The following is a 27,485-nucleotide window of genomic DNA, read 5'->3' as shown; positions in this document are numbered from 1 at the left end:
TATCAAGCACCATGTAAAAAAGTAGGTTCTCATGTGGCCTGAACAAATGCTACACATGAGTTGTATCTCCAGGCAGTGTATTTCAGGAAGGTAACCGCTTTGCAATCCATCCTATTCACAGCCCTTTACAGGAAAAAGATATACAGCATATGTGTGACAACCTGCCTTAGAGCAAGAACTCCTCTAATTCATACAAACTACCAACAGGTACAGGAATTGACTGTAAAAGTACTGTAAACACGGGCACATAAGCATGAACTGATTTTTGTTTAACATGACACACAGTTACATACTATGTACTTCACCACACGCACCCCCTAAGCTGGGTGTTTGGCTTTTGGATTTCAGAATTTGACTGTTTTCTTTTCTGATTTATTTTACCTTGACCTTCAGCTGCTCTGATAACCATAGAACAATTTATTTTTACAAACTAGCTATCTGAAGGCCAGCTAACAGAATGAAGACACCACATTTGTTGCGCTGAAGTTGGGTTTACTTTGCTGTAGGGGACTGCAACTTGCTGTATAGATGTTTTCTTTTAGTAACAAAGTTGGTTGCCTTGAAAACAAGAAAATTTTCTTTAGAAGAAAATGTGCCTCTTTTAGGTGGCACATTCTGCCTCATGTTTTCATGTTGCTGATAGTTCCTGTTTTCTTTGACAATGTTAAGGGATATCCAAGTAGGTTTCAGGAAGCCTCTTGGTGATTGTGGAGGAGTCATGTGAAGCTATTTAGAATCTGTGCTTCTCAGACAACAGCAATTGTGGAGGATCATGTATTCCATTTAAGTACTAGTCTTTACGCCAAGCCTACTGCAGCATCATTGTAAATGGGTCAAACCAACCTTCCCCTTTTTCTGAGATGGCTGTTGTGCACAGAGAAATTCAGCATCAAGTCTTGTTTGCAATCAGTTAATCTGGAGAACTGACTCTTATTAGCTTGCTCTGGGAGCAAGCTGAAGTTCACCTGGGAGGACTGGATAGAGGGGTTGTAAGGCACCTTATTTCACTACTTAAAAGGCACAGGACATCAAAAACAAGGGCCAGATCTATGAGATGACTAAATCAACACCTAAAAGAGTAGGAAGAGAGGTTAAAAATAGAGTATGTGTAAATAAAACTTTTTAAAATAAAAGATTAAAAAAAGAGTAAAATCAAAAGTTTAATATAGACTTTTATCTACATTTTTATTAAAGTGAGATGAACAAAATATGAGCAAATTGAGGAATTCTTAGATATTTCACACCTACTTTTGAAGACTGCCTTCTCTTGACCTTTAAATACCTCTGGGACATGAATTGTAATTACAACAGCTTTAGGAATTTGCTAAGACTCCTCTGAGAAACTAGAAACTGTATCATTTCAGAAGCATGTTTGTAAGAATTCATCAGGGTACTTGAGTAAAGCTCTTGATCAGTGAACAAATACCAAATAGTTTTGTTATCACTTTCTTTTCTAGAATGTTCAAAACAGATTTTGTCGTCTTATAAAATCAATCCATATAGTTAGTTAGAATAGAACACCACTGTTTGTTTCTCCTACAGCATATTTCCCTTCCCTGAATTAACTAAATAAATTCATAGTTAATGAAATCTTGCAGGAAAAATCTGCATACAAGATTTTAAAGAAGAAATCTTTCATGTATATCTTAAAGATGGTCACGAGAAGACTGCAAGAACCGGAAGGTCCTCATTAAAGTCTAAAGTAACTAAGAATTAGTTTATTTACTACTGGAAATAAGAAGCTATTTTTTTTTGTCTATAAGAACTGCTCCCCCACTTTAGAAAAACCAGCTTTTGTACTAATTGTTAAACACTTGCTAGCACGTGGATACTATGTCTGTGGGTTATAAAGACACAGTTGCCAGTAAATATCTACTTTAATACATTCAAGTCAATGACATTAGTGATGCCAGCACATGTAAACTGTAAAGACAAAAGCTAAGCACTGCTATTTTGAGCACAAGTTTGAAACACATGCAATAGGACTAAATTTGCCTTGAGTTTCAGTCTTTCCTTGGTCCCTTGCACAAACATAATTTGCATACAGTTTGGCCCACAGGCATTTCCATCTCAGAAATTCAAGATCACCGCCAGAGAGGACAGCACTGCCGGAGTGTATGCTGTGTTACAGAACTGCTACTGGTGGGAAGGCAGCAGAATCAGCTTCAGGCAGCACGAGCAGCCCAACATGTTCTCACATACTAACAGGCTGATCCAAGGTCTGTTAAGTCAGTGAGAAAACTCACCCTTGAAAATGCTCCCTTAACCCAAGTGTAACCAGCTGATTTCAAAGGTTTACAGTGAAATGAAAAGTGTGTTTTTTTGGATCTCTTTAAGAATGCTACAGTCAATATATGTATGTCCACTAGGCTCCACAGTACACAACCAGTTCAAGCTTATATCTTTTCACAACTCAAACTACCTTCTTCATATTTTCAAATGACTTGCAAATACCACACACCATTACCCACCTGTGTTATGAAAGGTATTTTTATTTGATGTAGATAAGACTACATCTGGGCTAGCAACTTTCTATTCTATATAAAACCAAGATAGATCTAAGTTTGTATTCAGCACTGTACATATCAAACCAAATTAGCCAATAATTTGAATTTTTTGTTCATAAATCATAGCAAAGCCACTGAAGTTCTTTTTAAGAAAGGAGATAATTAAATAGTATGTGAGGTATTTTAACAAAGTATACTTTCTCACTGGAATAGATCTTACAATAAGTTCCCCTAATTGAAATGACTTGGTGCAATAAAACAGAACAGACAGTACCAGAAGTATCCAGCAGTTATTTCATTTTCACAGTATGATTTAACACTTGATATTTTTTATAACTAGAAACAAAAATTTGCATGCCTATGCTATGCACCTGAGAACATTAACAAACTTTTCAACCTTACGATAACCTCCTCCCTCCAGAAGCAGTCAGACCAGTTAAATAGCTGCAGAAACAAAAGTACAGTGAGATTTCTGTGACTTGCTCCAGGTCAGAACGGAAGACTATGACAAAACCAGTCTGATGCTCTTTCTCTTATGTTCAACTTGCAGATCTCCATTCTTTCTGCATCAATCCCAGGCCTAAGTACTGTGTAATCTACTCTGTAATAGTCACTATCCCTGGCAGTGTTCAAGGCCAGGTTGGATGAAGCCTTGGGTGATATGGTTTAGGGTGAGGTGTTGCTGCCCACGGCAGGGGGGTTGGAACTAGATGATCTTAAGGTCATTTCCAACCCTAACTATTCTATGATTCTATGTTCCCAGTAGCTCAAAAGGACATGCGGTCTACTATATCAAGGTACATGGTAGAAAAGAAAATGGAGTTACTAGTTATTATGTTGAGGTATGACCTCTTACCAATGTATTTAGAACAATTTATAACTTAGGTTTTATCATCAAAATGGAACTTTTATTTTATATTTTCAACATGAAATACAATAAATAACAATGTTGTATTGAAAGACATGCTTTTCTGCGAGATTGGGCAATTCTATTTTGTATATTCTGATTTTAAATAGATACAAGTTCCTATTTTAAACTTTTCATGTACTCTGCCATACAAGATAATTAACACATTAACAGCAGTATTTATAAAGCACTGATTGCAGGCTGTACATAACTAGGGAGTGATGACATACAACAGAAGGCAACAGTTACTCAGTTTTGGTTTATCAGGTAATAAGTTACATACGTGTTTCTTCAAAATTCAAAAGCTAGCTTCCGTGGAGTCATGAACTGCTTCACCATTTCATCTGTGACCTGCTTCCGTCTCTCTTGATGAGCTGCTATCAAGGGCTGCAGTGTTTCAATGAGTACCTTCTTCAGCTCCCCTGTGAGCAATTCCCCACTTGTGTATGCCTGTCAAGGAAGTGTTGATTGCTAAATATGGTGCCATATGGAAAAAGACTCATGACAAATATTGCTTTAAGAGCCTGGCCCTAGCAAATACAGATTTGGATGTCTTAAAAATAAACACATGCCTTAGAAGACTGTGTGGTATCACTTTGAAGATGTAACTTGCAAAATTGCTTGTTGCCTTCTGAAAGATTAAGGCAGCTGTGCAATTTCGTATGTGACAAGTTATATGGACTAAATAAGCTACATTCACAAGAACTTAACTGGGAAATCCTGTAATTATTAGGAAGAAAAAGTGTATTTTTCACCCCAGAATCCCAGTTCAAAAAATATCACCTTAAGTTTTTTTTGCAGTAAGTACAAATTCGCAGGTTTTTTTTTCCTCACTCCATTTAGGTATGAGATCAGATGTAATTAAAATATCCTTTTTATAGCAAAGACACTCAGAATCTATGTTCACACTAGTAGTCATATTCACAGCTGGGAACTCATTCAGTTACTGTGATACTGGAAATACACTTAGCTATAAGCACAGGCTAACTGCTGATGGGTTCAGCCCTGGTCAACCTTGGCTGGGGCAGTTCAGCTTTTATATGAAATGGCAATCTTACCTTCTCTTGCCATCAAGCCAATTGTAATACCAGTTCAAGCTGTAATTGCTGCTGATGCTCACTCAGCAACAGTAAAATATAGACGACAAGAATGAGCTGAATTGTAACTTCAGTGGTGGTTTTTGGGGTGTGGTTTTATTTTTTGTTTGTTATAAAAACACCAATATTGCTTTCTCTGGAAGCTTCTTCTTCTGGTACCATATCTGAAACAGCTCCACTAATGCCAGTATAAGCAGTTATTTCATGTTTTCTAATCTGGTTCTGGGGCAACATTGCAGCAAGCTGCTAGTGGTGGCCTAGGCTTTGTGTTCTGTAGTGGTTAGGCTGATAATGTTGCAGTGGCTGGAGACCAATGGCAAACAGTTCATTAAGTCAAATGTGCTCCAGATTTCCATAAGAAATTTACGACGATCTACATAGGGATTAACAGCTATCCAACCCTGATCTTGTGTGGAATTTATATATAATAATATATATACCCCAGAGGGCTGAAGAAGAATCTGCAGCTGTACACTTTCTCACAGCTGTTCCCAAAGCTAACAAACCTTTGAGTAACCTGGTCTACTGAAAGGTGTCCCTGCCTGTGGCAGGTGGGTTGGAACTAGATCTTTAAGGTTCTTTCTAACTCAAACCATTCTGTGATTCTATGAAACCAATGTGACATGAGTACTTTCAGCTGTGGATACTGCCTTCCAGAGAATGATTACCGCCTAGTATTGATGACAACCATATAGCTGAAGGAAGTGTAGTGTCTTGCTACCAACCCCCGGGGACAAAAATCTGTCAGATAGGTTTAAGGAAAATGCCACTTACATGAAGCATTTTTTGCTTGGGAACAGAGAATCAATTCCTCATAGCTACTGCATTTCTTGTGACAAGAAAACACTCAAAACCCTATCAAGTTTAGATGTGAAGTTTTTGTACTTTTGCACAGTATATCGGTACCTTGCACATAAGTAACAGGCAGAGTAAATTATACAATAAAAACAACACTAATCCTAAGGTGGCTTCATCTGAAAGGTAGGGGAGATGTTCTACACAGTGTTGAAGATCTTTATGAAAATACTAGGAGTTAATTTATTTTTTATTTATTAATTTTTAAGAAGAGATAGATTGACCTGTGATAAAGAACACTGCAAACAAATACAGATATTAATACTGAGACTTGCAAGGGCTGGAGAGTGCAAGAGTAACACCGCAATTACCTTTCTGCAGCAAATTCACAGAGGACTTGGTTAGAGCTTTGCCCTTACAATAAGGAATGAATAATATTATCTTCAACTTGGTTACTTACCTGCTTCAGTTGTTCAAGCCTGTCATCATCTTCTAGGAAGAAAGTCAGGTACATAAAAGACACGTCAACATCACAGTTACCTCCATACTTCCTATGCTCTTCAATGGTATCTCTGCCTCCTGAGAAGGCATGCTTGTTAATCTGAAACAACATAAAGATTTTATGGTATAATTTCTCCTAAATTCTGCACTGCTCTATTGTAAACAGAGGTGTATCATGATCCTCAAAATTCTATACCAAGGACAAGCTGAAGGGTGAAGGGTGATGCAAGTTAACGCAGAGCCTCAGGACCTACGCAGGGAGGCAAAAGGTCATTAGAATCCAAAGACAAAAGTGGCTATATGTATGTTCCTCAGACTGCATAATCAGAATGAAAATGAAGCAAAATTAAGAATAATCCACCCAAAATCCAACCAAAAAAAGTTTTAAGTCCTTTTTGCTGAAGCAGTTGTCTCTTGGATAGAATTTGTGCTTATAGGAAATGCACTTCATGTAAAGAAAAATTAGATATTCACTTCATCAAGAAATTAATTATGAAAGAGATGAAGAAGGTATGGAAAATTTTGAAGAAATCCTAGAGAGAAGCTTGGTTCCTCTTTTCAGTGAAAAGCAAAATAAGAGAAAGAGAAGTTAAAGAATACAAGTCTGGCTAGAATGGCTAAAATCAGAAAATGCCCAGTTGTTCAGTATGAAAATTGAATATTTCCTTTCTCCCCTTTCTTTCTAAGCATAGCTTCCTCTGGGCAGATGAACTGCACTGGTGAATACACCTACTTGCTAATCCCATTCCCAATAACTTCAGAAGCCACTAGCGTATTTTAAAACTTTACACATGAATAGAGTTCTCAGAGCATGCTGATCTTTCTGCAAATTTAAAGAAAGTAAATTGCCAGGAAAAGGAAAAAAAAGTATTTCTCAACCATAAGTGGAGTTTTCATTTGGCTCTTTTATCTCTTCAGATATCACCATTAACCAACCAAGAGACACACATACATCTGAAGTAGTTTTTGTTTTTCAGTTCTGGTATCTAGGAGCTGTTATATATTTACAATTTCTGAACATTCTTACTATCTGGATAACTGTCTAGTGCTTTTTTTAATCTTTCTAACCACCCCGTTATAGATGATGTTGTGGCAACAAATTCCATAAAAAAATGATGCACTGATGAGTATCTTCAGAAAATGAATTGCCATCTGCCGTATCACATCTATTCTTATATTGCAGGACAGCCTGAAGATCTGTCTCAGAATCTGTAAAACTAAGTTTTTACATATTATTTTGCACTTGCCTCTCTCTCCTTTACTAGACTTTTGAAAGCCTTGGTACAAAATCTTTTCTGTCATTCATCTCTACAGTTTGCCTTCTTACTATAGGGAGGGGGATTAAACAAAATATGCCAGGTGAAGACACATTGCTGTTTTATATGAAGTGTTTTCTACATGAATCTCAAGTTTATTTTTTACATATTCTGGCACTTAATCTTTGACTGAAAGTTTCAACGATTTATTTATAATGATGAAGTGACTTTTTCCTTGAATTAGTACAGACAGAATATAAATAACACTTTCTAGGAAATCAAACAATTGAGCTGTAATTTGGTGCTGATAAGTGCAATAAGAATAGTTTATTACAATGTCGACATTTACCTCCTTGGATTTCCCAGAAGCTTCTCAGCCTTTGTCAGTATCTAGTTTGCTTTCATCTACTATTACCTGTTAAGTTTTTGAACATCATTACTTTATTGGCTATAACAATATTTGATGTTTCACTCCAGCTCTATTTGCATAAAGATTTGTTTCTGACAAGCTTCAGAAGCTGAAATAAATCTCAGTTTGTCCTCTGTTACTCAATACTTGACATTATGTTCAGAACTTTTTCTTTACAGCTTTTACACTCCAAGTAGCTAGAATTACTTTTTATTTTTCCAACTAGTTTAAATATACCAGAAAATAGGACTTATTAACTGGACATAGGGCATCTTGGATCTTTTTGCAAATTACTAGCTACTTGCCAGGTAAAGAATGGAAGAATATTATCAACACTGACACTAACCATGTATTCTCTATTCAGAAATGACAGTTTTATTTAAAAGGTACTCTGTAACTGTGCAAATAAACTGGAGTTATTATAATCCAAACACATGAAGAATTCCAATTCTTCAAAAAAGTTCTGTTTAATCAGTTTCTTCATAAGATAATGAATAATTACATGATGGCTGTAGAAGAATCTGAGCCACGGTGGGTTCATCAACCATAACAGAACCAATTCAAACCCACCCAGTAAAACAACATACACATCTTCCTTGTTCTGACTGTTACTTAATGTCTAGTTATCATGCCTATATGAATCCTTTTCCAAAGACTGATTTCTGTTTTTTAAATACCACAACACAGGTGGACTTTCGCCAAACTAGATGTACTTTTCCTTGAGCTTGAAAAAGCACTCATAATATAATCAGATAGGAGAAAATACCCCTTCTGAATCTTAGGTGAAATTCAACACAGTATTTATTTGTCAATTGAAGTGCATGGCAGCAGCAGCTCCCCAAGCAGCAGGAAAAGCCTAACCTGTGTTGTAACTCACACTGTGCAACACTTGGTGCTCCCAGCATGGAGAGGCAGTCAACAGAAAGAGATGTTTATTAGATTTACATCATGGCTTGTCAGATTTCAAAACTATGGCAACATTATTTTCAGAGCAGGAACCTCCACAGCTCTTATTCTTACACCACTGCTATGCAGACATCAGAAAAATAAACATGATGTTTTGTCCATTATTCTAGCTAATGTACTGTTTGACTAATTGGCAAGGCAAAAGGATATATTTGATAGGCTAGTTAAATTTGCATAACTCAGCCAATTCCTGAGGAGGATTTGCCATGAAATGTGTAGGAAAAAGGATTCAGATATGTTTGAAGATAACATTAGAAAACTGCCATTGTAACCATGAGGACCACCATTCATTTTTGTTATAAAGCTTTTAACTCTCAGGTTTTGTAGGTCCTTACCTTTGTCTTGATTTGCTTGGGTGTATCTGTGAGGAAGATGGAGGAGTTAGGGTCACTAGCACTCATTTTTGTCTGTGCTCCTTGTAGGGCTGGGAAGAAGACCGAATGCAGTAAGGCTGGCTTAGGTTGTCCAATCCTAGGCGCTACATCCCGAGTCATTCTAAAATAAGGGTCCTAGAACAACCATCAATAAAAATACAGAATAAAGCTGAAAAATGTAATGTAAAAGCTGACTAGTGCAGATGCCTTCATGCTTTAGCAGGTGGTCTCAAAAAAAAAAACCAAACAAACCCAAAACAAAAACTCCAAACCTAAATATTTTCCAGAATCTACTTCCAATCCAAGTCACCCAGAGGAACAAACAAAATCTTTTTTCCATCTCCATAGTTTTCTTATACACACTGATTCCCTCAACTAATAGGCATATTTACAAAGATTTACATGAATTCAAATAGTTGTGAGAACTATGCATAGTATACCAGCAGATGGATGAAGACTAAGATGAAGGCTTCCTCACAAAGTGTTTTAACAACCAGCACAGAATCTGAAATCAGTGATCAAGCTGGCAGTGCTGTGCCGATGACCTGACTTAAATAAATTGTAATATTAGTACATAATATTGTGGCTGATGAGTATAGTTACATCACTGACCCTGTGACTAAAACAGCTAAATATTCAGACAGTGCAGACTTTGATTCCTAGAAATAATACCTATTTAAAGTAATGGCACTACCACTGTCATTTGTAGCTGATGCTCTTCCAATCTCTCTCTATAGATCTAAATTGTTAAGGTTCTGCAGTCTTTTTGGCAAACTACTTCAATGCCTCTTTATTCTTACTGATTGAAGGTTTTTCCCTAAGGTTCGACATAAATCTCTTGTGTTACAAGTTGAGCTCATTAAATCTTGTCCTAATTACCATGGAGGTGGCCAAAGATTCTTCCTAAACCCATGTCAGCATACTTCTGCATAGATTTTAGTGTCTTTGCTTTCATAGGTGTCAGCTTACTGTGAAATGGGTTGAGATCAAGAAAGATCCAAGACTGGCAAGAATGAGTAATGCACAAACACAGATAGTTGGCTTAAGCCTTCATATTTGTCAGCACACAGCACAACATACTTCTAGTTCTTCCATATTCTGCCCCAGAAAGGTGCTTGCAGGAATGTTTTACAGATGTTCCAACATACCGCCATGCAGCTTGAACTGTACATCATAAAAACAAATCCACGAAGAGCAAAATAAGTAATACGATTTTCTTACCTGATCAATAGCACATGGGATAAGACACTGAATGTTCTCCTTGCCATTGAATATCTGTGGAAATGATGAACTGAAGGATGGAGCAGCTTGAATAGCAGGAAAGCTGATCTTTCCTAGGAAACAGTATATTTGGAAAAGCTAAGCAGCCAAATATAAGCAATAATAAATAGAGAGAACTTTTTGAAATACGTCAAATGCACAAGTAAATCATTCAGATACTCAGTTGAACACCAACAGCTATCTTTTTCAAGCTGTCTTATCTGAGGGAATCTTTTAATCTTTACCTTCTATGATGTCAAAAACCTTCAAGGTAACATAGAAACTAATGAAAAGAGGCAGGCTGAACCTTTTCTGAAACATTTGTGATCACATCAGCACATAATCTCTTCGTCATTGAAATGCCTACCCTCCCCAGAAATTCAACTGACTGTATCATCACCCTGAGCTGCTCTTTTTTTCTTTTAAATCTTTGTGAGAATGACTCTAGAGCTACTTATCAGGCAAATTCTGCTCTAAGATCTTAGAATCGTTGCTATACGCATGCTATGTTTATGAAGCACCTAAGATATGCCTAGTTTTCTTTTTTATACAGTGCTTAATTGCAAGGTGCCCAAGATGTTTCCTTGGCCAAAATCCTCTTGGAAAGAAAGCAAAGGGCAGATTTTTCCAAACATGTAATTAAGTCATTATCACAATACCAACTTTTATTAGAGCATGATTAAAACAAGCAGGAATCTGTTGCTTGGTTACAGTGAAGCCTAAAAGCTGTCACTGACCTAATTACTGGTCAAAGAATGATGTGAGTGCTCAGGACACCAAGGTTTTAATGCCATATTTGACACAGAATACTTTTTTTGGCCAATGTCATAGAAACCTGTAATTGCAGTGAAATAAATGGAAGACAGTCACTCGGCACCTTGATTAATTAGGCTTTTGAGCACTCCTTAACTTTTTTCATATATGCATATGCATGCATGTGTGTATTAATATGAAAGAGAAAAGCTTCTATATAAATTTGGCATTAAAATTTCTAGGAGGCATACTTGACTATAACTCCATTATTGAAACAAACAAACAAAACAAAACAAAAAAAAAGAACCAAGGGAAAAGAATAGTTCTCTAATTTGGGGATTCAACACTGGTCTTTTGCATTTTGCTGTTACTAAGGCTGAAAAAGTAGCTCTCAATCACACTAGAAATTTCACTGTAAATTATTTTTTATACTGAGGGAACCACAATAACACCCTTTTAGAAGAGCCTAGAAACATGGATCTTCTTGTTTTTTCTATCCATTCCATGATACTAAACTCTTTAAATTATTACTTAAATAGTGCCATAGAGAGTGAAAGCAATCATCACTTCCAGTAACTCATTATTTCCTACCAATGCAATCACTGTCTGTAAAGCCAAAGATTCCTTTCACTTGGTTAAATGTAACATGCTTCTGAACTTTGACGACATTTTTGTAGAATCCAGTACTTGTCCTGTGAGAAATAAAGTAGAAAAATCAAATGAAAAGAGGAGAAAAGTGCAGGCAGAAACTATAAGCTAAGAATGTAAAAAAAACTGCAGGATTAAATCCCACTGTTTCAGATTTTCTGTGGCCCACTGAGATAATAATTACAGAATTATTTACAAACAAGAACTTTATTTCTTGAAACCTTAATTTATTCTTCCCTCCCCTCAACATTTACTGCAAACATTTTTTGTCACAATTAACTAGGCAGTTAACCAAGAAACACTTTGATTTGGAAATGGTGCCAAAATGCCTCACAGAACCTGAAGTTTACTTATCCTTATGCTTCTCTGTGAACTAAGGCAATCTGAATGGATTATGTCTTCTGTATTGCTTGGCATCCCCAGTGAGTATTCCATACAGGACACTGAATTTTGTCAAAGTAATCACAGAATCATAGAATAGTTAGGGTTGGAAAGGATCTTAAGATCATCTAGTTCCAACCCCCCTGCCATGGGCAGGGACACCTCACTCTAAACCGTATCACCCAAGGCTTCATCCAACCTGGCCTTGAACACTGCCAGGGATGGAGCATTCAGTACCTCCCTGGGCAGCCCATTCAGCACCTCACCACCCTAACAGTACAGAATTTTTTCCTTATATCCAATCTAAACCTCTGCTGCTTAAGTTTCAACCCGTTACCCCTTGTCCTATCATTATAGTCCCTAATGAACAGTCCCTCACCAGCATCCCTGTAGGCTCCCTTCAGCTACTGGAAGGCTGCAATGAGGTCTCCACGCAGCCTCCTCTTCTCCAGGCTGAACAGCCCCAACTTTCTCAGCCTATCTTCCTCCAAATGCTTGTTTTCTACAGGCTAAGTTCCCTGCTTATATTTCCAAACCAAAAATAGCTCAGCAGCTTCTTTCTTTTTTATTTCTGCTGAGGGGCTGAAGCAAAGAAACAGCGATTCTGTTATTCAGCCTTATTCAGCCATAGGGCAGATCTGTGTTAATGACATTTTTCTAAGGCAAGAAAATCATGAGAGTTAAAGGAAGAAAAGCTGCTTTGTAGGCTCCACATTCTGGGGCTGTATGTTATACAGTTCATCTCCAAAATACACATTCTGTCCTCCATGTCTTTAGGGAAGCTCATTTCCCAACAAAGCCCACAACTCTGGTTCTGAACTCTGCCATAAAACTTCCTCCTTTTGAGAAGGCAGTTCCAATAAATACTTCTTTTTCTTAAATCTTCATTAATCTTTACTCAAAGTCCAAATAATAATCTTGCATGCTCTATTATTATATTAATTAACCACAGTTGCCTTTTGTTACCACAGATAAAGTGGAAGCACACCACAAAGATTTTGATGCAATGTTAAACAAATCAATTTGGACATTTCTTGGAGATTTACGTATTTTCACAATTTAGCTGGTTTAATATGTTTTTCATAATTTAAGTTTGAGCATTGCACATACAAGTATTTTTTCATATGTTATACAGGAGAATGACAATACTATATACACAAAATATTAGACAGCCAAAAGATTAATCCTGTTTCTATTGTTAAGTATTGTAAAACTTGTCTTGAAGCTTTCAAATTTAGATACATTTATCAAAACATTGCTGTCTGTCAAAGTTGGAGAGAAAATAAAGGCATTTCTTCATCAGAGCCCTATATAAATTTATACTTACCCCAAATAGTCTAAATCGGAAAATATAAAGGTTTTATTGATGTCAAAACCACATGCAATGATGTCTTTTGCATTTTCTTTAGCATATTCATATGCCTTCTCGGTTGTCATGTCCTTCCACAGATATTTCTCATCATCAGTTAACTGTATAACTAAGGGAACATCAAATACTTCTTGCAGCCACCTAATAAAAGCAGAAATATTTTATCTCAAAGTAAGTTAAAATGAAAATGTTACATCATGCAGCTAAAATACTTTTATACATTGAAACAGAAGTGTATAAAGAGGCCTGCTTCTCTTCTTTGTACGCATATGCAGTTACTGATGTGAACAGAAACTGCATTATAGAGCAATGTTACCAAGTCTCACCACAAACTCATTTTTAAGAGCAGGGATGCCACAGGGCTAAGAGTGCAAGGAAGAGGGCTTCACGGCAACACAGGGATAATGATAAATTTAATGAAAAGGTAAGACTGCATTGTTTGAGTTCATTAATATTCAGCTCATGTAAGGAGTTCCATAAACCATGTTCAACATTTCCTTAGAAAAAAATGTTTTGACTAACACAAATAGTAGAAATAACTCACTTTGTGAACACAAATGGGATAAGATGACCAACATGCATTGCCTGAGAGGACGGCCCTCTGCCTGTATAAAGGTAAAAGGACTTCTTATTTTCATAAGCATCGAGGATTTGGTCCATATCTCTAAAGAAACACAGAGAAAATAGATACAACTCATTAGGAAAAAACATCACAGCAAAAAGCTTCTATTCAAAATCTGACTGCTTCTGAAGCCAAACCCACTTATAAATAAAATATGGTATGTTAAATGTCCTAGAAACAAAAGGGTTTTGTTTGTTCATTTTTTAATTTATGTATTGTCTCCTTCAGACTTCATGAAAATAAAGAAAAAAAAATTAAAAATTAATATTTAAATTAAATAGAAAATGTATAACTTTTGGAATTACTTAATTGGATAATAGTTTCTGAAGCCTAATTAAAAGAGCTGGAATAATTTCTCAAGTAGGTTCAAACAACCAGCTTGAAATGGTATGTGATGGAGGCTATGCCCTGGATCCTGCTCAGGCACTTAGCTGAAATGTGCTAGCTGCCATGTGTGCCAACAACTAAGCAGTGTAGTTGACTGGCAGACTGGTGCTTAAGATTATTCCCTGAATCTTTTTTATATAACAATACAGATGCACAGGTCCCACAGGGCATGTTGACCCTTGTTTAAATCAGCATTGACACCATATGAGCCCTTAAGTTCACTGACAGAACAATGCTTTTGTCTGGCTGCTAACATAGAATCAAACTGAAACCTATACAAAGCAAAGATCCTGTGCACATTTCTTCAATTTGGGATTAGTAGGATACATCAGAAACAAATGCAACCAGGGGTTTCAAATCTTGACAGTGGAAATTGCAGTAATTGGTAACTTCAAATGACAGAGTTTGTTTTCCTTGTTATAGAAGAATATAGCCTTTTGCTAGTCATAGGTTTCCTCCCAAAAATGCTCACAGAAAATCTAATATGACCTCTTTGAATGCTAAACCAAGAAAAACTCACCTGTGAGAAAAAAAGATTCCTCTACGTAGAAAGCGGTGAGGTTTTTGCCCAATGGCTCTTTCAATTCGATTGATCAGGTCTGTGTCAATTTTACTGCTGCCAAACCGAACTATAATCATAAAATGCAAAAAATTAAAGCATAGAATACTTGCAACCAGATCTTGGATCACCAAAAACATACTGATGCAGCCTAGATTAAAAAGAACATCTTCACGTCTCAGGTAAAAAGGCTGGATTTTCCTGATTCTTGCCTGAAGAACTACTGGGAAGTAGTTATCTGTCCCCAGAAATATCTGTATGTTAGGAGACCCAATCCATTCACAACATGTAGTACTGCTCTATCCATTACTGATTATAATTGCAGTTTCTTTACAGCAGAAGTACTGATATTCAGCACAAAAAAATATTACAAAGAAGCATCTAGGTCAATAACTTGGCCTAACTAAGCCATAAGATAAAAGTACCTGTGAGGCTCTGAATGTCCCTCTGTTGATGTGTAATTTTTCTGCCCTCAGATCATGTTTTTTAACTTGTCAACCCCAAATGCTCTTCTGCAAACTTAATTCTGCTTTCATATGGACATGATTACAGACACTGCTCCCCTCAAGAGGCTTAAAAAGGTAATGCATAATACTCTTCATGGCAACCAAGCAGAAGTTGTTACTTTGTGGTTCAGGAAATCAGCTGATTAATAAAACAATATTTTCAGATTTAGTAATTTCATTCAAAAAAGGTTTTGACAGAGTGGAATAACAGTATTTTTTTCCTATTCCAAATTGAACTGGGGAAGCCTTTTATTTCTTCAGTAAAGTTTCCTATACTCCCGTCCCATTTCTTGGACCCTAATAAGCAGATCAATGCTCTGTGATTTGGATTTGATGATAAAATCAAGACAACAATCTTGGCTACTATTGTGCTCCATGCAGCATCGGAACAATTTGCACTCTTAATTACTCGAAATGCCAAAGTATCCAAGAGAACAAACCAGAGACCCTGGATGTAAGGCTAACCTTTTACATGCACAAAATATCCAAATCCATCTCTTATTAAAGAGAGACTGTGCTGGCAAATTCCATAGTTATAAGACACACACCCACACGGGAGAAGCACTTCAGGTCTTCCTGATTATAACAGAAAATAAACATTCCACAGGGACATATCATTGACACTTGATAAATTTCAAATATCTTGACAGTTTCCTAAGGAAACTGGAAACAGAGAGATTAATTTTAAACCATTCATTATACACTTAGTGAATTATGGCTTACAGAACTGCTTATCTCTGCTTTGTTGAGTTTTCAATTATTATTTGTTTCTTGGGTTTGTTTGTTTTTTCAAGCCAAAAGCCAGCGACATTAAAAGCCTTCCTGCAGGAATATTGTAATTAACAAAAAATATTACAATTATTGTATTTATAATTATTAATATTTGTTGAAGAGGTACACTTCTGATGTTATATCCTAGCACATGGCAACAATCCCTAGCTGGACAGTGCAATGGTTTACACGTCACTGGACAACAGAGAGACAGACTGATTCTATCTGGAGGCAGAGCTCTCTACCTGTGCTGGTTACCCAATATACTATAAATCATTTTACAAAGAAAATTAACCCACTGGGGGAGCAAGGAATATTAAGCACATTGGTGTAATTTGAAAGTAAATATTCAGATACAACTCGTGTATTATAGTAGACTTATTTCTTCCCCAGAAAAGGGAAAGAGACCTTTGATCCCTTTACAGCACAGGTTCTCTAAGAACAACTTGGAGGCTATTTTAAGTTCATCAAGGCTTTACATACATCTCAAAAAAGACTATTTAAAACCGTGACTATCCTAATCATTGTGACTGCAGTGCTCCCTAGGGATTATGAGGGTACCCTGGGGCACTGCAATGCAGAGAAGCTCTGAGCACAGGGAATTACACTTCTACACTCTGGCTGACAATGGGGAATGTGTGTTTAAGTTTGTTACAGGAACTGTTTTTTAATTTTGTTATATGAACAACCTTTCACAAACAAAAATCAGGAATCCCCACTGAAAGACGCAATTTTGACAGAAGAGTGGTAATGCATCCAATTTGAACATCAACCTGGAGGTATGCACTTCTGCTGTTCCAGACCCTCTATATCCATTTAATTTTCTTATGGAATTACTGGTTTTGTACCATATTAATATAAGGTTTTGCATATACAATTAATTTTGAAGTTAATTTCTAAATGGGAGGGAAAACTAGGAATATTAGCATAGAATGGTTTGGGTTTGAAGGGACCTTTTAAGGTCATGAGTCCAACCCTCCCTGCAGTAAGCAGGGACATCTTCAAGTAGATCAGGTTGCTCAGAGCTATGTCCAGCTTGACTTTGAACATTTCTAGGGATGTGGTATCTACAGGTTGCTCTCTCAGGAACCTGTCCCGGAGTTTTCATAACCCATACTGTAAACTCTTTCTTCTTTATGTCTAAATCTACCCTCTTTTAGTTAAAACCATTGTCCCTTGTTGTATTGCTACAAGGTTTGTCCCCATCTTTCTTGTAAGCATCCTTTAAGTACTGAGAGACCACAATAAGGTCTCCCTGGAGCCCTTCTTTTCTCCACGCTGAACAACCCAAATCTCCCAGCCTGTCTTCATAGAAGTGCTCCAGCCCTCTGATCATCTTTGTGGCCCTTCTCTGGACCTGCTCTATTTCTTTCCTGTTCTGAGGGCTCCAGAGTTGGATGAATTACTCTAGGAGGGGGTCTCACCAGAGAGTAGTGGAGGGGCAGAATCACCTCCCTCTACCTTCTGGCCATATTTTTTATGCAGCCCAGGATACGGCTGGCTTTCTGGGCTGTGAGCTCACATTGCCGGCTCATTTACAGCATTTCATTCACCAGTACCACCAAGTACTTCTTTTCAAGACTGTTGTCAATTCCTTCATCCCCCAACCTGTCCTGATACTGCAGGTTGCCTAACTCAGGTGCAGGACCTTGGCCTTGTTGAATCTCATGAGGTTCACATAGGCCCACTTCTTGAGCTTGTCCAGGTCCCTTCCCTCAGGCATGCTCACCACACCACTGAGCTTGGTGTCTATACCATTATCCAATGGGAAATGAATTCTTGCTTAGAATTGTTCATTCACTCCAGATGAATCAAGCAGGGTATCATACTGACCCATTAAAATAAATGTCACTAAAAAAAGACAAATGCTGATACATGGTTCAGCAACCACTGCTTTAATTTGTATGTTTTCCAAGCATTATCACATCTGTTTGTCCTAAGCAAACCTTAATTTCTGAATTAATTTCTTTCTAGCAAATAAAAGGCAAACTAATTATAATCTGGATGAATGCTAAAAAGAGAACAAATGAACATGAAAACGTTTGATTCAGCAGAACAATAGCAGCTGGTAAGAGTCTAATCTCACAGAAGCAGGAAACATAAGGTTTATGAGCTAGCCCCAGGTTAATGAGCTAGCCACCCCAGAAATATTTGTATATTGTTATGGAAAGTGATTAAAAAGTTTCTGATATATAGAGCACTTCACCGTAAATGCCTAAATATCTTCATCAAACAAACATTCACAGGCTGCACAACTCCCATTTCTTTGCCCATATTCATCTTCCTGGTTAAAAAATAGGGTATTTTTTTCCTACCTATTTCCTCTCATGAGGGTGTTCAAAACATTTTAGTCTTTCTATCCACTAAGAATCTGCTTTCCTAAACAGCTTCTGACAAGGACATAGTCTCTACTCCTTAACAAGCTTTAAAAAATACTTAGCATGCTTTTGATCTATAGTGTTTTTATACTAGTGTTTTAGTAGCTTTTACCAAAAGATGGCTTTCATCTTGCTGTATGTAAGAAGGCCTGAGACCTGCCATATTCAAAAGCATATTTGCATTTTCTGAAAATTTATTGTGTACTTTTCCTCTTTGCCATTACCACATTATGTTTGCATACAGGAAACTAATACCCTACTATTTGTTATACAGTAACTTTACTGATCAGGCCGGTATAGACAGAACAGTCACGGCAACTGGGAGAGGCTCCTGGCGCTGGAAATGCCACTCCTACCTTAAAGGTAAGAAGGAGTTGTGGAACTACAGGCTGGCCAGCCTCACCTCAATCTCTGGGAATGTGATGGAGCAAATAATCCTGGAAACCACTCCTAAACATTATTAAAGACATGAAGATGACTGGGAGTAGTCGGCATAGATTTATGAATGCAAAATCATGCCAGATCAACCTCATAGCCTTCTGTGATGGTATGACTAGCCTAGTACATGCGGCAAGAACAGTGGGTATTTTTTATCCCAGCTTTAGTAAGGCTTTTGACACCATCTCCCATCTCATTCTCATAGTTAATTCATGAAGTCTGGACTAGATAAGTGGATGGTAAGGTGAACCAAAAATTGGCTGAACTGCCAAACTCAAAGGATTGTGATCAGACGCACAAAATCTAGCTAGAGCCCAACATTATTTGTGTACCCCAATAGTACTGGCTACCGGGGCTAAAACTATTTAACATCTTCATTAATGATGTGGATGATGGGATAGAGTACACCCTCAGCAAGATTGTGGATATCGCCCAATATGGGGGGGGGGGGGGGGGTAACTGATACAACAGATGGTTGTGTTGCCATTCAGAATGACCTTGGCAGGCTGGAGAAATTGCTGACAAGATTTTAATGAAGTTCAACAAAAGGGAACACAAAGTCCTGAACTTGGGGAGGAACAATGCCACACACTTGTACAGGCAGGGGGCAAACTGGCTGGAAAGCTTGGCACAGAAGGTTCTCAGGGTCCTGATAAGACAAGAAATTGAACATAAACCAACAATGCAGTTTTGTGACACTGGAAAGTCAAATGCTTTCTGTGTTGCTTTAGGAACAGCACAGCCATAATGTCAAGGGAGGCGATCCTTCCCCTCTACTCAGCACTTATGAGACATATCTGGAGCACTGGATCCAGTTCTGGGCGCCAGCTTAAAGAGGACACCTAAAGTGAATTCGGCAAAGGGCCATAAAGATGAAGAGCATCAAGCATCTGTTGTATGAGGAGAGGCTGAGAGAGCTGGGATTGCTGAGCTTGGGGAAGAGAAGGTTCAGGTGGGGTCTTATCAATATGTATAAATGTGATGAGGGGAGGTGTGGGGAGTAAAGAAGACAACACCAGCCTGTTCTCAGTGATGCCCAGTGAAAGGCCAAGAGGCAAAACACACAGTTTGAAATAAAGGAAATTTCATTTAAACATACAAAAAAACTTCATATTGTGCATATGATCAAATACTGGAACAGGCTGTCCAGGAAAATCATGGAATCTCCAACTTTGGAGATAATAAAATTCCTACTGGACAAGGTCCTAAGTAACCTACTTTAGTTGACTGCTTTGAGGTTGGAGGTTGACTAGACAACCTGCAAAAAAAAATCCCTGGAAACTAACTGCTTTCTGTCACTTGCAATATTCAGCTCACTGAATTACCACCATGGTTGATAATGTAGCACACAAAGCTTTCTCATTCACCTCTCTTCTCTGCCCTCTGCTTATGCTCAAACAAACAAAACAAAAATTCTATGGATGTTCATGTCCAGTGCTTAGCTAACAGAAACTTTTTTCCCAAAATACCTTCAGGCTGTTTTTCTGTGCAAACATACACTTAAGTGCATCTAGGACAATCATTTGAGAAAAATATCCCTTTCAATTACATAGTGCTTTTAGCACTTTTCTTCTGTTTGCGTAAAGACAAGCACACTGGCAACTTTCTGTGGTAAATAAACAGATTTTAGGTGGCACAAAAATATCCTTAATCGTAAGATCTATCATATGTCTATTTCTTGGCCAATATCTTTTATTATTATTTTAAAATGGGGAGGAAGTTTATCAGTAACAAGCAGTAACTGTTTCACCACCTGAAGTTGCTAGGCTAGCATTCTCTGAAAAATTTCCAATACATCACTTGAACAAACAAAATGACTCATCCACCAAATTCTCCAATCTGCTAGAACTGTAAGTAAAAACAGGCTAACCCACCATTCTAGGGTAGATCAAAAGTTCATACATATACACAAACAATTACTGGGAAGAAGGCATTGCTGTCAGGCTTTAACATGGCTTTAGGGAACTGATTTACAGTGACATCATGATAGTCATGATGATTTTGATCAGGATTTTTTGTGATCCCTTGCTGTATTTGTAGTCATTACGATCACTTAGCTTCAATTCCTTAGTAGCAGTAAAGAAAGAGTTATACCTATGAGTTTATCATAATCCACGCCTTTAGCATTTGAAGTCTGCACTGTCCAGGGGTCCACAAAATCTTCATCCTCTTCTTTAGTTGTTCCATTGTTTATTAATACAAGGTCTCTTGGAGGCAAGCCTGCCTGATAATCTTGTCCTGTTGCTGATTTGTATGACAGTTTTAATGATAATAGCATCCTCACTGCTGCATCAATTTCATCCTGAATAAAGGAAAAAAATCTGTTTGCCTTGACATACTTAAGATAGGTAATTACATTAATGCCCTAACCTTTTAAAATCATGCATCCATGCTTTGACTTTAACTGCATTATTCATAAACTCTAAGTTTTTATTTACATGTTTGCAGCGTTACTACCAAAGGTAAAAGAAAAGCAAGTAGCAGGTAACCATTTCTTACTTCACAGAATTTAGAGAATCCCTACTGCCAAGATATTTAAAGCACCACTGTCTCACTTTTCAATTTCTGCCTGAGGGAAAAAGAAAATGCTTGCCCTCTTTCAGGGTTATAACAAACTTAACATTTTAAACACAAATTACTAAGATACATAAATATAAGTTGTCTAATTTACTTTAAAATGCTTTCAGTGGCTCACCTTAAAATTGTTCATTAAAATTAACTGACAAACTTGAAGACAAATTAGAAAAAAAGTTCTTCACAACTTTCATGGTTATCACCTTTTAAATACAAGGCTATTGTAATATTTCATGCAGGCGATAACAGAAATATATAAATACTTGATTCCCCATTTTCAAGGCTTACTTCCACAAGCAATACACTAAGCCAGCCCATATTAGAACTGAACTCTCCTTGCCAACATAGTGATGACAGAACAGGGAACTTGAAATTAATGGCAAACTACTAAATTAATTAAATGAGATTAAGCAGGGTCTGTCAGTACAGTTACACAAAGACATATTTAATAGTGTGTACAAACACAGCAGCAGAAGATTTTAATGAAGCATCTAAAAACACTGAAAAATGTGAGTGATACAAATTTTACTTAAAAAACCAAATACCCTGGATCCTGTCACACAGCATGTCAAGTGGCTAAAGCAGACTTCTAAGTCTACGACTTTCTTTTCTTAATTCAGGAATAAGAAGCGCTCTTGCTAGTGACTACCTTGCTCCAGGTATGTCTACAGTTCACAAAATGGACATAAATGCTTTTTAAAAGATTTTTTTTCCTCCTGCAATACAGAACAGATCTTAGAACAATCATATTCTTCAGCATTCTGAAAGGCAGACCTAACTTGGAAAAGGATGAGTTCAAAACATGAAACAGAAATACCTTTGATGCTTTTCCTGCTTTCAGTGCTCTGACTTTCTCTCCTTGTTCAGTTACTCTTTCAAACAGCTGGAGCGGACTGAGAGATTTCAAATCACAGTTTGGACTATCAGCCATTTTGCCAGACTGCAAAAGACCTGTTTATTTATAATTCAAGTAAATTTATTGTCTTCCAATTCTTTGGCTTGTAGATTCCGAACAGCAGCAACAACAAGGAAAACTGTAAGGCAAAAAATAGTGTATTTTATTCTTTTGTGTTTATCTTGCCAACTAGAATAACAGAATAAGAGTACAAAAACTATATTGATCTAATTCTATTCATAATAGATGGATAAATGTGAAGGCATCAACACAACAAGATTCAATTTCACACAGAAATGGACCAAGATTGACAAGAGTACCTAGGAAATTTAGAGATCACTCTTAATGCTGTCTGTTTTTAACACTAGAACACCTTTTCAAAGTCAGACTCTTGCCAAAAGTAAAAATAATTAAATATATTGTGATTCAGAGCATCGCAGAACAGTTGGTAGAGTTAATAATCCTATTCCTGAGTTAATAATCCTGAGTTAATAATAATAGTTAATAATCCTATTCCTAAAAATAATCCTATTCCTGATTAGTTAATGGTTTTGCACTACTTGATATCCTATCAAATTCTGAATGATGAGATTTTTATGACTGTCATATGGAAATTTCTCTTAATATATGTAATGCAGTACTTCAGCTCAAAGAAGGATATGCAAGAGAAAAGCTCAGTCATCTTTACTGCTTTCCTCCAGAGGTTACAAAACACATTGATTATTGGTGAGAAATGCTGCATTCCAAAGAATCCTTGGGTATGCAACAGGCTATAAATTTAAGGAACTATTTTGTTTCTCAGCAGAGTGTAGGAAAAATCGTAGGAGGTGGCTTAAGATGATGAGATAGCTGAGAATAAGACAGCAGCCTTCCTATGTCCAACATATACACCTTGTTCACTGGAGCTTCTTAACACAGAGCATGCCCATGATTCCACAAATGGGCTTCTCTTCCAGGCTAATATAATTGTACATATTAAAAATAACACCATCTCAAAGTTTCTTACCAGTCTAGTAATTAACAGTGACTGAGACTTTGGTAAACTACAACTGTATAGTTTACAGTACACTAACAGAGAAAGTACAGGAAGTTAAATAATGCTGTTTTGTTAAGTAAGCATACTTACTTAACATAAAACATACTTAAAGCATAAACAAACTTACTTAACACAAACATACTTAAAGTGTAATGTTTTCTTATCAAAAGCATTAAAATAATTTTCACTCTACCTCAGAAGTATCTTGATCTTTTACCATCAGTTGTAATCTAAAATGTTATAAAAAGCTCTGCTGTACTTAATTTTAATGAATACACTGAACACCTCTTAGCAAGTTCCAAGACACAAACACCTGTAATGTGGATTGCACTGAATTAACTCATACTTTACTACATACGCCTCCCATAAAGGTTGGTACAACAGTTACTGGTATCCCAGAAATTTCTTCCTCTAATGTTTCTGAGGTTATCTGATAAACTGCTTTCAGATGACCTCTGATCTAAAACCAGAGTTTTATTTATGTCTAAGAAATCCAGTGAATGTTAGTAACTTGCCAGGAATAAAAATCCATTTCAACTGCAAAGGAAAAACTACTTATTTTAAAAAATCCTTATTTTCAGAAATTATTCATGCTCAGCAGCTCTCTGTACAAAATGATGAGTTCTTTAAATCTACAGATGCTCTAAATAATTTTTTTTCATAAAAATTCAAGCATCATGCTGTTTAAATATTCAAGAACTGAGGATACACAAGCATTAACTTGATCGGCAAAGAGAATTTTAAAACCATTATGGTTCTGGTTATAGTGAGCTTGCCATATTTACACAGAAGAAAATAAGTGTTAAAAATGGGTGAGGAGGACACCATCTGTCAGAAAAACAACATTGTAAATGAAACTGCAGCTATCTCAAATGAATCCATTTGGGATGAACATACCATAATAACAAAGTACATAGAGAAGCACAGAGAGAATTATAAAAGAATTTCATAAACTATTAAAACGAGGTGACAGTGCAGATCCTAATGACAAAAGTAAATTTTCCATTAGAACTATCACTGCAAGTTGTCCAGCATTGTGAAGTGCTGCCTCACAAACTGATGTGGTCAATTTATGCAATCACCCAAGCTACTGTATAGCTTTTTTATTTGAGGAAAGGGATGTCATCTTAATCCATAAATTTATGCTTATTTTACCTGCACTGTATTCAGACATGATAGTGACAAACACAACAAAAGGTAATTTTATTCTGAGTTGCAAACAGTGGGGTGTTGGAGTATTTGTTGTCATGGCATGGTTTAGTGGTGGACTTGGCAGTCCTGGGGTAAAGGTTGGACTTGATGACCTTAAAGGTCTTTTCAAGTCTAGTTGAGTCTATGATTCTATTCCCAAGTCTTGAAGGAAGAACTCTGTGCCCATATAAAGTCCTACTGACTTGTAAAGGATTATGTCTCTCTGGAGACACTCCCTAGCATATTATGAACCCATTGCTATGCATGGAGCATGACTAGACTGAGTTACAAGATACATACATAAGTGACTCATATAAACTGTTAATAAAAATACATGCTCATTTGGCTCCCTTTTCCCAGAATTAAAAAAGAAGAAACAAAAGCATATAGTAGTTGCATTGGTTGTTCACCAGTATTTCAAAGCCTTCCTTCTACAAAAATAATCAGCCTAATCACAACCTTGGTTATATTTACACAGTATATATTTAAAGGCTGTAAAAAGCCTTCACCTGCCCAGAAAACTTACACAGGGTGATTTGGTAACTTGCTGGTTACCAAAACATATCAATCATTAAGGATTTGTTTGTCAGACAGCTGCGACATTCCCAGATTTCAGCTTCAGTTTAATACCCCAAGAAAGCTAAGAAGCATATCTGGCCACTTGCTAATTTAATTCACTTAGTCTGTTAACACTGATATCATATTTTGCTTACATTATTGATTAACATAAGACTAATGTATTATCAGTAATACTTAAGTATTACTTAGTTTTTAACCTAATCTCGATCCTTTCAAGTTTGATTATTTACAGTTTGACAGCATTATTCTGAAGAGGTAACCTGAAGCATATAAACAATTCTCTGATGTATTCCTGCAGTTTACATACATTCTTTTATTTGGATACTAGTGTTTTCCTCTTTTTCACGAGCACAAGATATTTAACTGGAAAAGAGTAAGTTTATATTAGAAAATGTTTATGAAGAATTACACCCTTTCTGTAGGAATATGCCAGTTATATTTACTGGCTTCAAATTTTGCGAAATAGATTAAAGTAAATAAGAATTAACTTTTGGTGGAGAACAATTATGATTTGGTGTTTTAACTTAATTCCCGAGCGCACATTCTTACTGACAGATTGCATCCGCTCAGAAAGGATGAAATGGCAGAGTTGAAACTGAGTACACATAGTGGAGAGCAGTGAAAGAGAAAGACTCTTTAGAGATTTTGGAATATTACGGGTTTAAGCTGAGCAAACTATCGCAAAATATAGTGCATTTTCATTAAGAAGCAGCAAAACTTATCTAGTCACTGTAACAAGAGATAAGGATATTATGATGACAGAATATAAAAGATATTGACTGCTACATAAAAATTATCTCTGTTTACCTCAGTACTGTCATTACTTGCTGATGGAATTCAAGCCAGGAATTCAGTAATATAGAATAGGTCTATATCTTTTGATATCCATAACTGCAACTGTGAACTGCTTACAAGAACATTTGGATATTCTGCACTTTATCAGGACTTTTTTTTTCTTGCTCTTATTGGTATTATAAAAGCCAGCAGTTAGATACTGCTGGTTTTACACACATGTGCCTAACATATAGACACAGTACCTAATTGCTGTGTTAGAAACATTAGATACTGTATGCAAACAGATTTGGAGGGAAAAAATGATACATCAAAACCTGAGAATGGACTACGAGGATATTCATGACCAGAGTCTTAAATGAACTTAAATGCCTCAGCACAGCTTCACAGTGTGAACTTAAAAGCCAAGAACTGTGTGCTTTTTATATTTATGCAATGCGTAGCAACTTGCAAGGGGAACTGCTCTTGTGACTGTTTCAGAATATTAGATCATCATGAGACAAAATAATATCTCAAAAATAATCCTTAGCATAGATAACAGAAAACAAATATGTCCTCCTCTCTTTCCAGCTGGGTGACAATCACAGTTCTATTATTTTCACTGTTCCCTATCTGATTTGGTAAGTTAGAGACCTGAGAATCAAAGACCAGGGCTTCACGCTATGCTAAGAAAAGCCTTTAAAATACAAACATTTCATGAAAGAGAACAGCAATACAGAAGTCCTGAAAAGGTTTTCATGATGAATGAAAGAATGTGAATTTAAGTCTGACAGCACTTATGCTCCTGAACACCATTCTGCCTCCTAAAAATAAAAAATGAAAAGTGAAATTAAAGCAGGTAGGCTGCACAGAGATGAGAGAAAAATACCTTAAGTACTCCAAAACAGGATGCATTTTATAGTAGCCCTACCTTCCCAGCCATGGCAATCATCAGCTTCTGTATGAAAACACTAAAGTGTGCAAGGTGATTTCCTGAGATGATAATATGGCCACTCAACCATTCTAATCTTTAGAAAGTCCAACACGAATCTCTACTATCCCACAACTGTAAAGAGCTAAGCCCTTGTGCAGGGATGGTCATGCATGACATTAACCAGCAAGCTAATGTTTCTAACCTGCCAAACCTTCTCTACCACACACGCCTGCCCAGCCAAAGCAAAGGTCCCCGCCTGCTTGTGTTGGGCCGCATTTTCCAGTGACCAGAAAGCCCGTTCCCCGTCACTCTCCAGGGAAAAGGGCTTTTTCTACTGCCGCACCGGAGACGTAGCCAAGGGGACTGCGACCACGCAGGGAGCGCAGGAAAGAGCCCTCAAGCATAGGGATGTGCCGCGGACGAGAGGTTCCCAGCAGAGACCCCCTCTCCCAGCGCACCGTATCGGCCACGGGGCCGCAATAACCGCCCCGAGAGACCCTCTCCTGCCCGTGTGTCTCGCCGAAGCCCCAGGCCCGGCCGGACGCTCACCTCCCGCCGGAGCCCAGCCAGACCCAGCTCCACTCCACTCAACTCTTCCCTGTCACTGCCATTGCACCACAC

General features: G+C 37.1%; 1 protein-coding gene across 2 annotated transcripts; it reads right to left on the bottom strand.

The window, feature by feature from the left end:
* Window positions 1-2,474: 2,474 nt before the first annotated feature.
* Window positions 2,475-27,485, bottom strand: WARS1 (tryptophanyl-tRNA synthetase 1). 2 transcript variants are annotated; one of them, XM_005149548.3, is made up of 11 exons: window positions 27,414-27,485; window positions 22,276-22,492; window positions 20,979-21,186; window positions 14,753-14,861; window positions 13,768-13,887; window positions 13,182-13,364; window positions 11,417-11,517; window positions 10,034-10,146; window positions 8,774-8,947; window positions 5,767-5,907; window positions 2,475-3,864 (listed from the first exon to the last, which is right to left on the bottom strand). In XM_005149548.3, exons 2-11 carry the CDS (start codon window positions 22,387-22,389, stop codon window positions 3,706-3,708), a joined length of 1,422 nt encoding a protein of 473 aa, XP_005149605.1. In that variant the 5' UTR covers window positions 22,390-22,492; window positions 27,414-27,485; the 3' UTR covers window positions 2,475-3,705. The 2 variants fall into 2 exon arrangements, with proteins under 2 accessions (XP_005149605.1, XP_030905170.1); XM_031049310.2 differs by lacking the exon at window positions 27,414-27,485 and adding an exon at window positions 26,862-27,032.

Source organism: Melopsittacus undulatus, chromosome 4 (genome assembly GCF_012275295.1).
Source record: "Melopsittacus undulatus isolate bMelUnd1 chromosome 4, bMelUnd1.mat.Z, whole genome shotgun sequence".
Classification (NCBI taxonomy): domain Eukaryota; kingdom Metazoa; phylum Chordata; class Aves; order Psittaciformes; family Psittaculidae; genus Melopsittacus; species Melopsittacus undulatus.
This window is presented reverse-complemented; position numbering and strand designations above follow the sequence as displayed.

Excerpts from the sequence above, each read along its gene's own strand:
- WARS1 (XM_005149548.3), bottom strand. The coding sequence starts at position 22,389 with ATGGCTGATAGTCCAAACTGTGATTTGAAATCTCTCAGTCCGCTCCAG. Across the intron at positions 14,862-20,978 it reads GGATTATGATAAACTCATAG|TTCGGTTTGGCAGCAGTAAA; the intron begins GTATAACTCTTT and ends TTATGATTATAG. Across the intron at positions 3,865-5,766 it reads GGCTTGAACAACTGAAGCAG|GCATACACAAGTGGGGAATT; the intron begins GTAAGTAACCAA and ends CTTCCTTGACAG.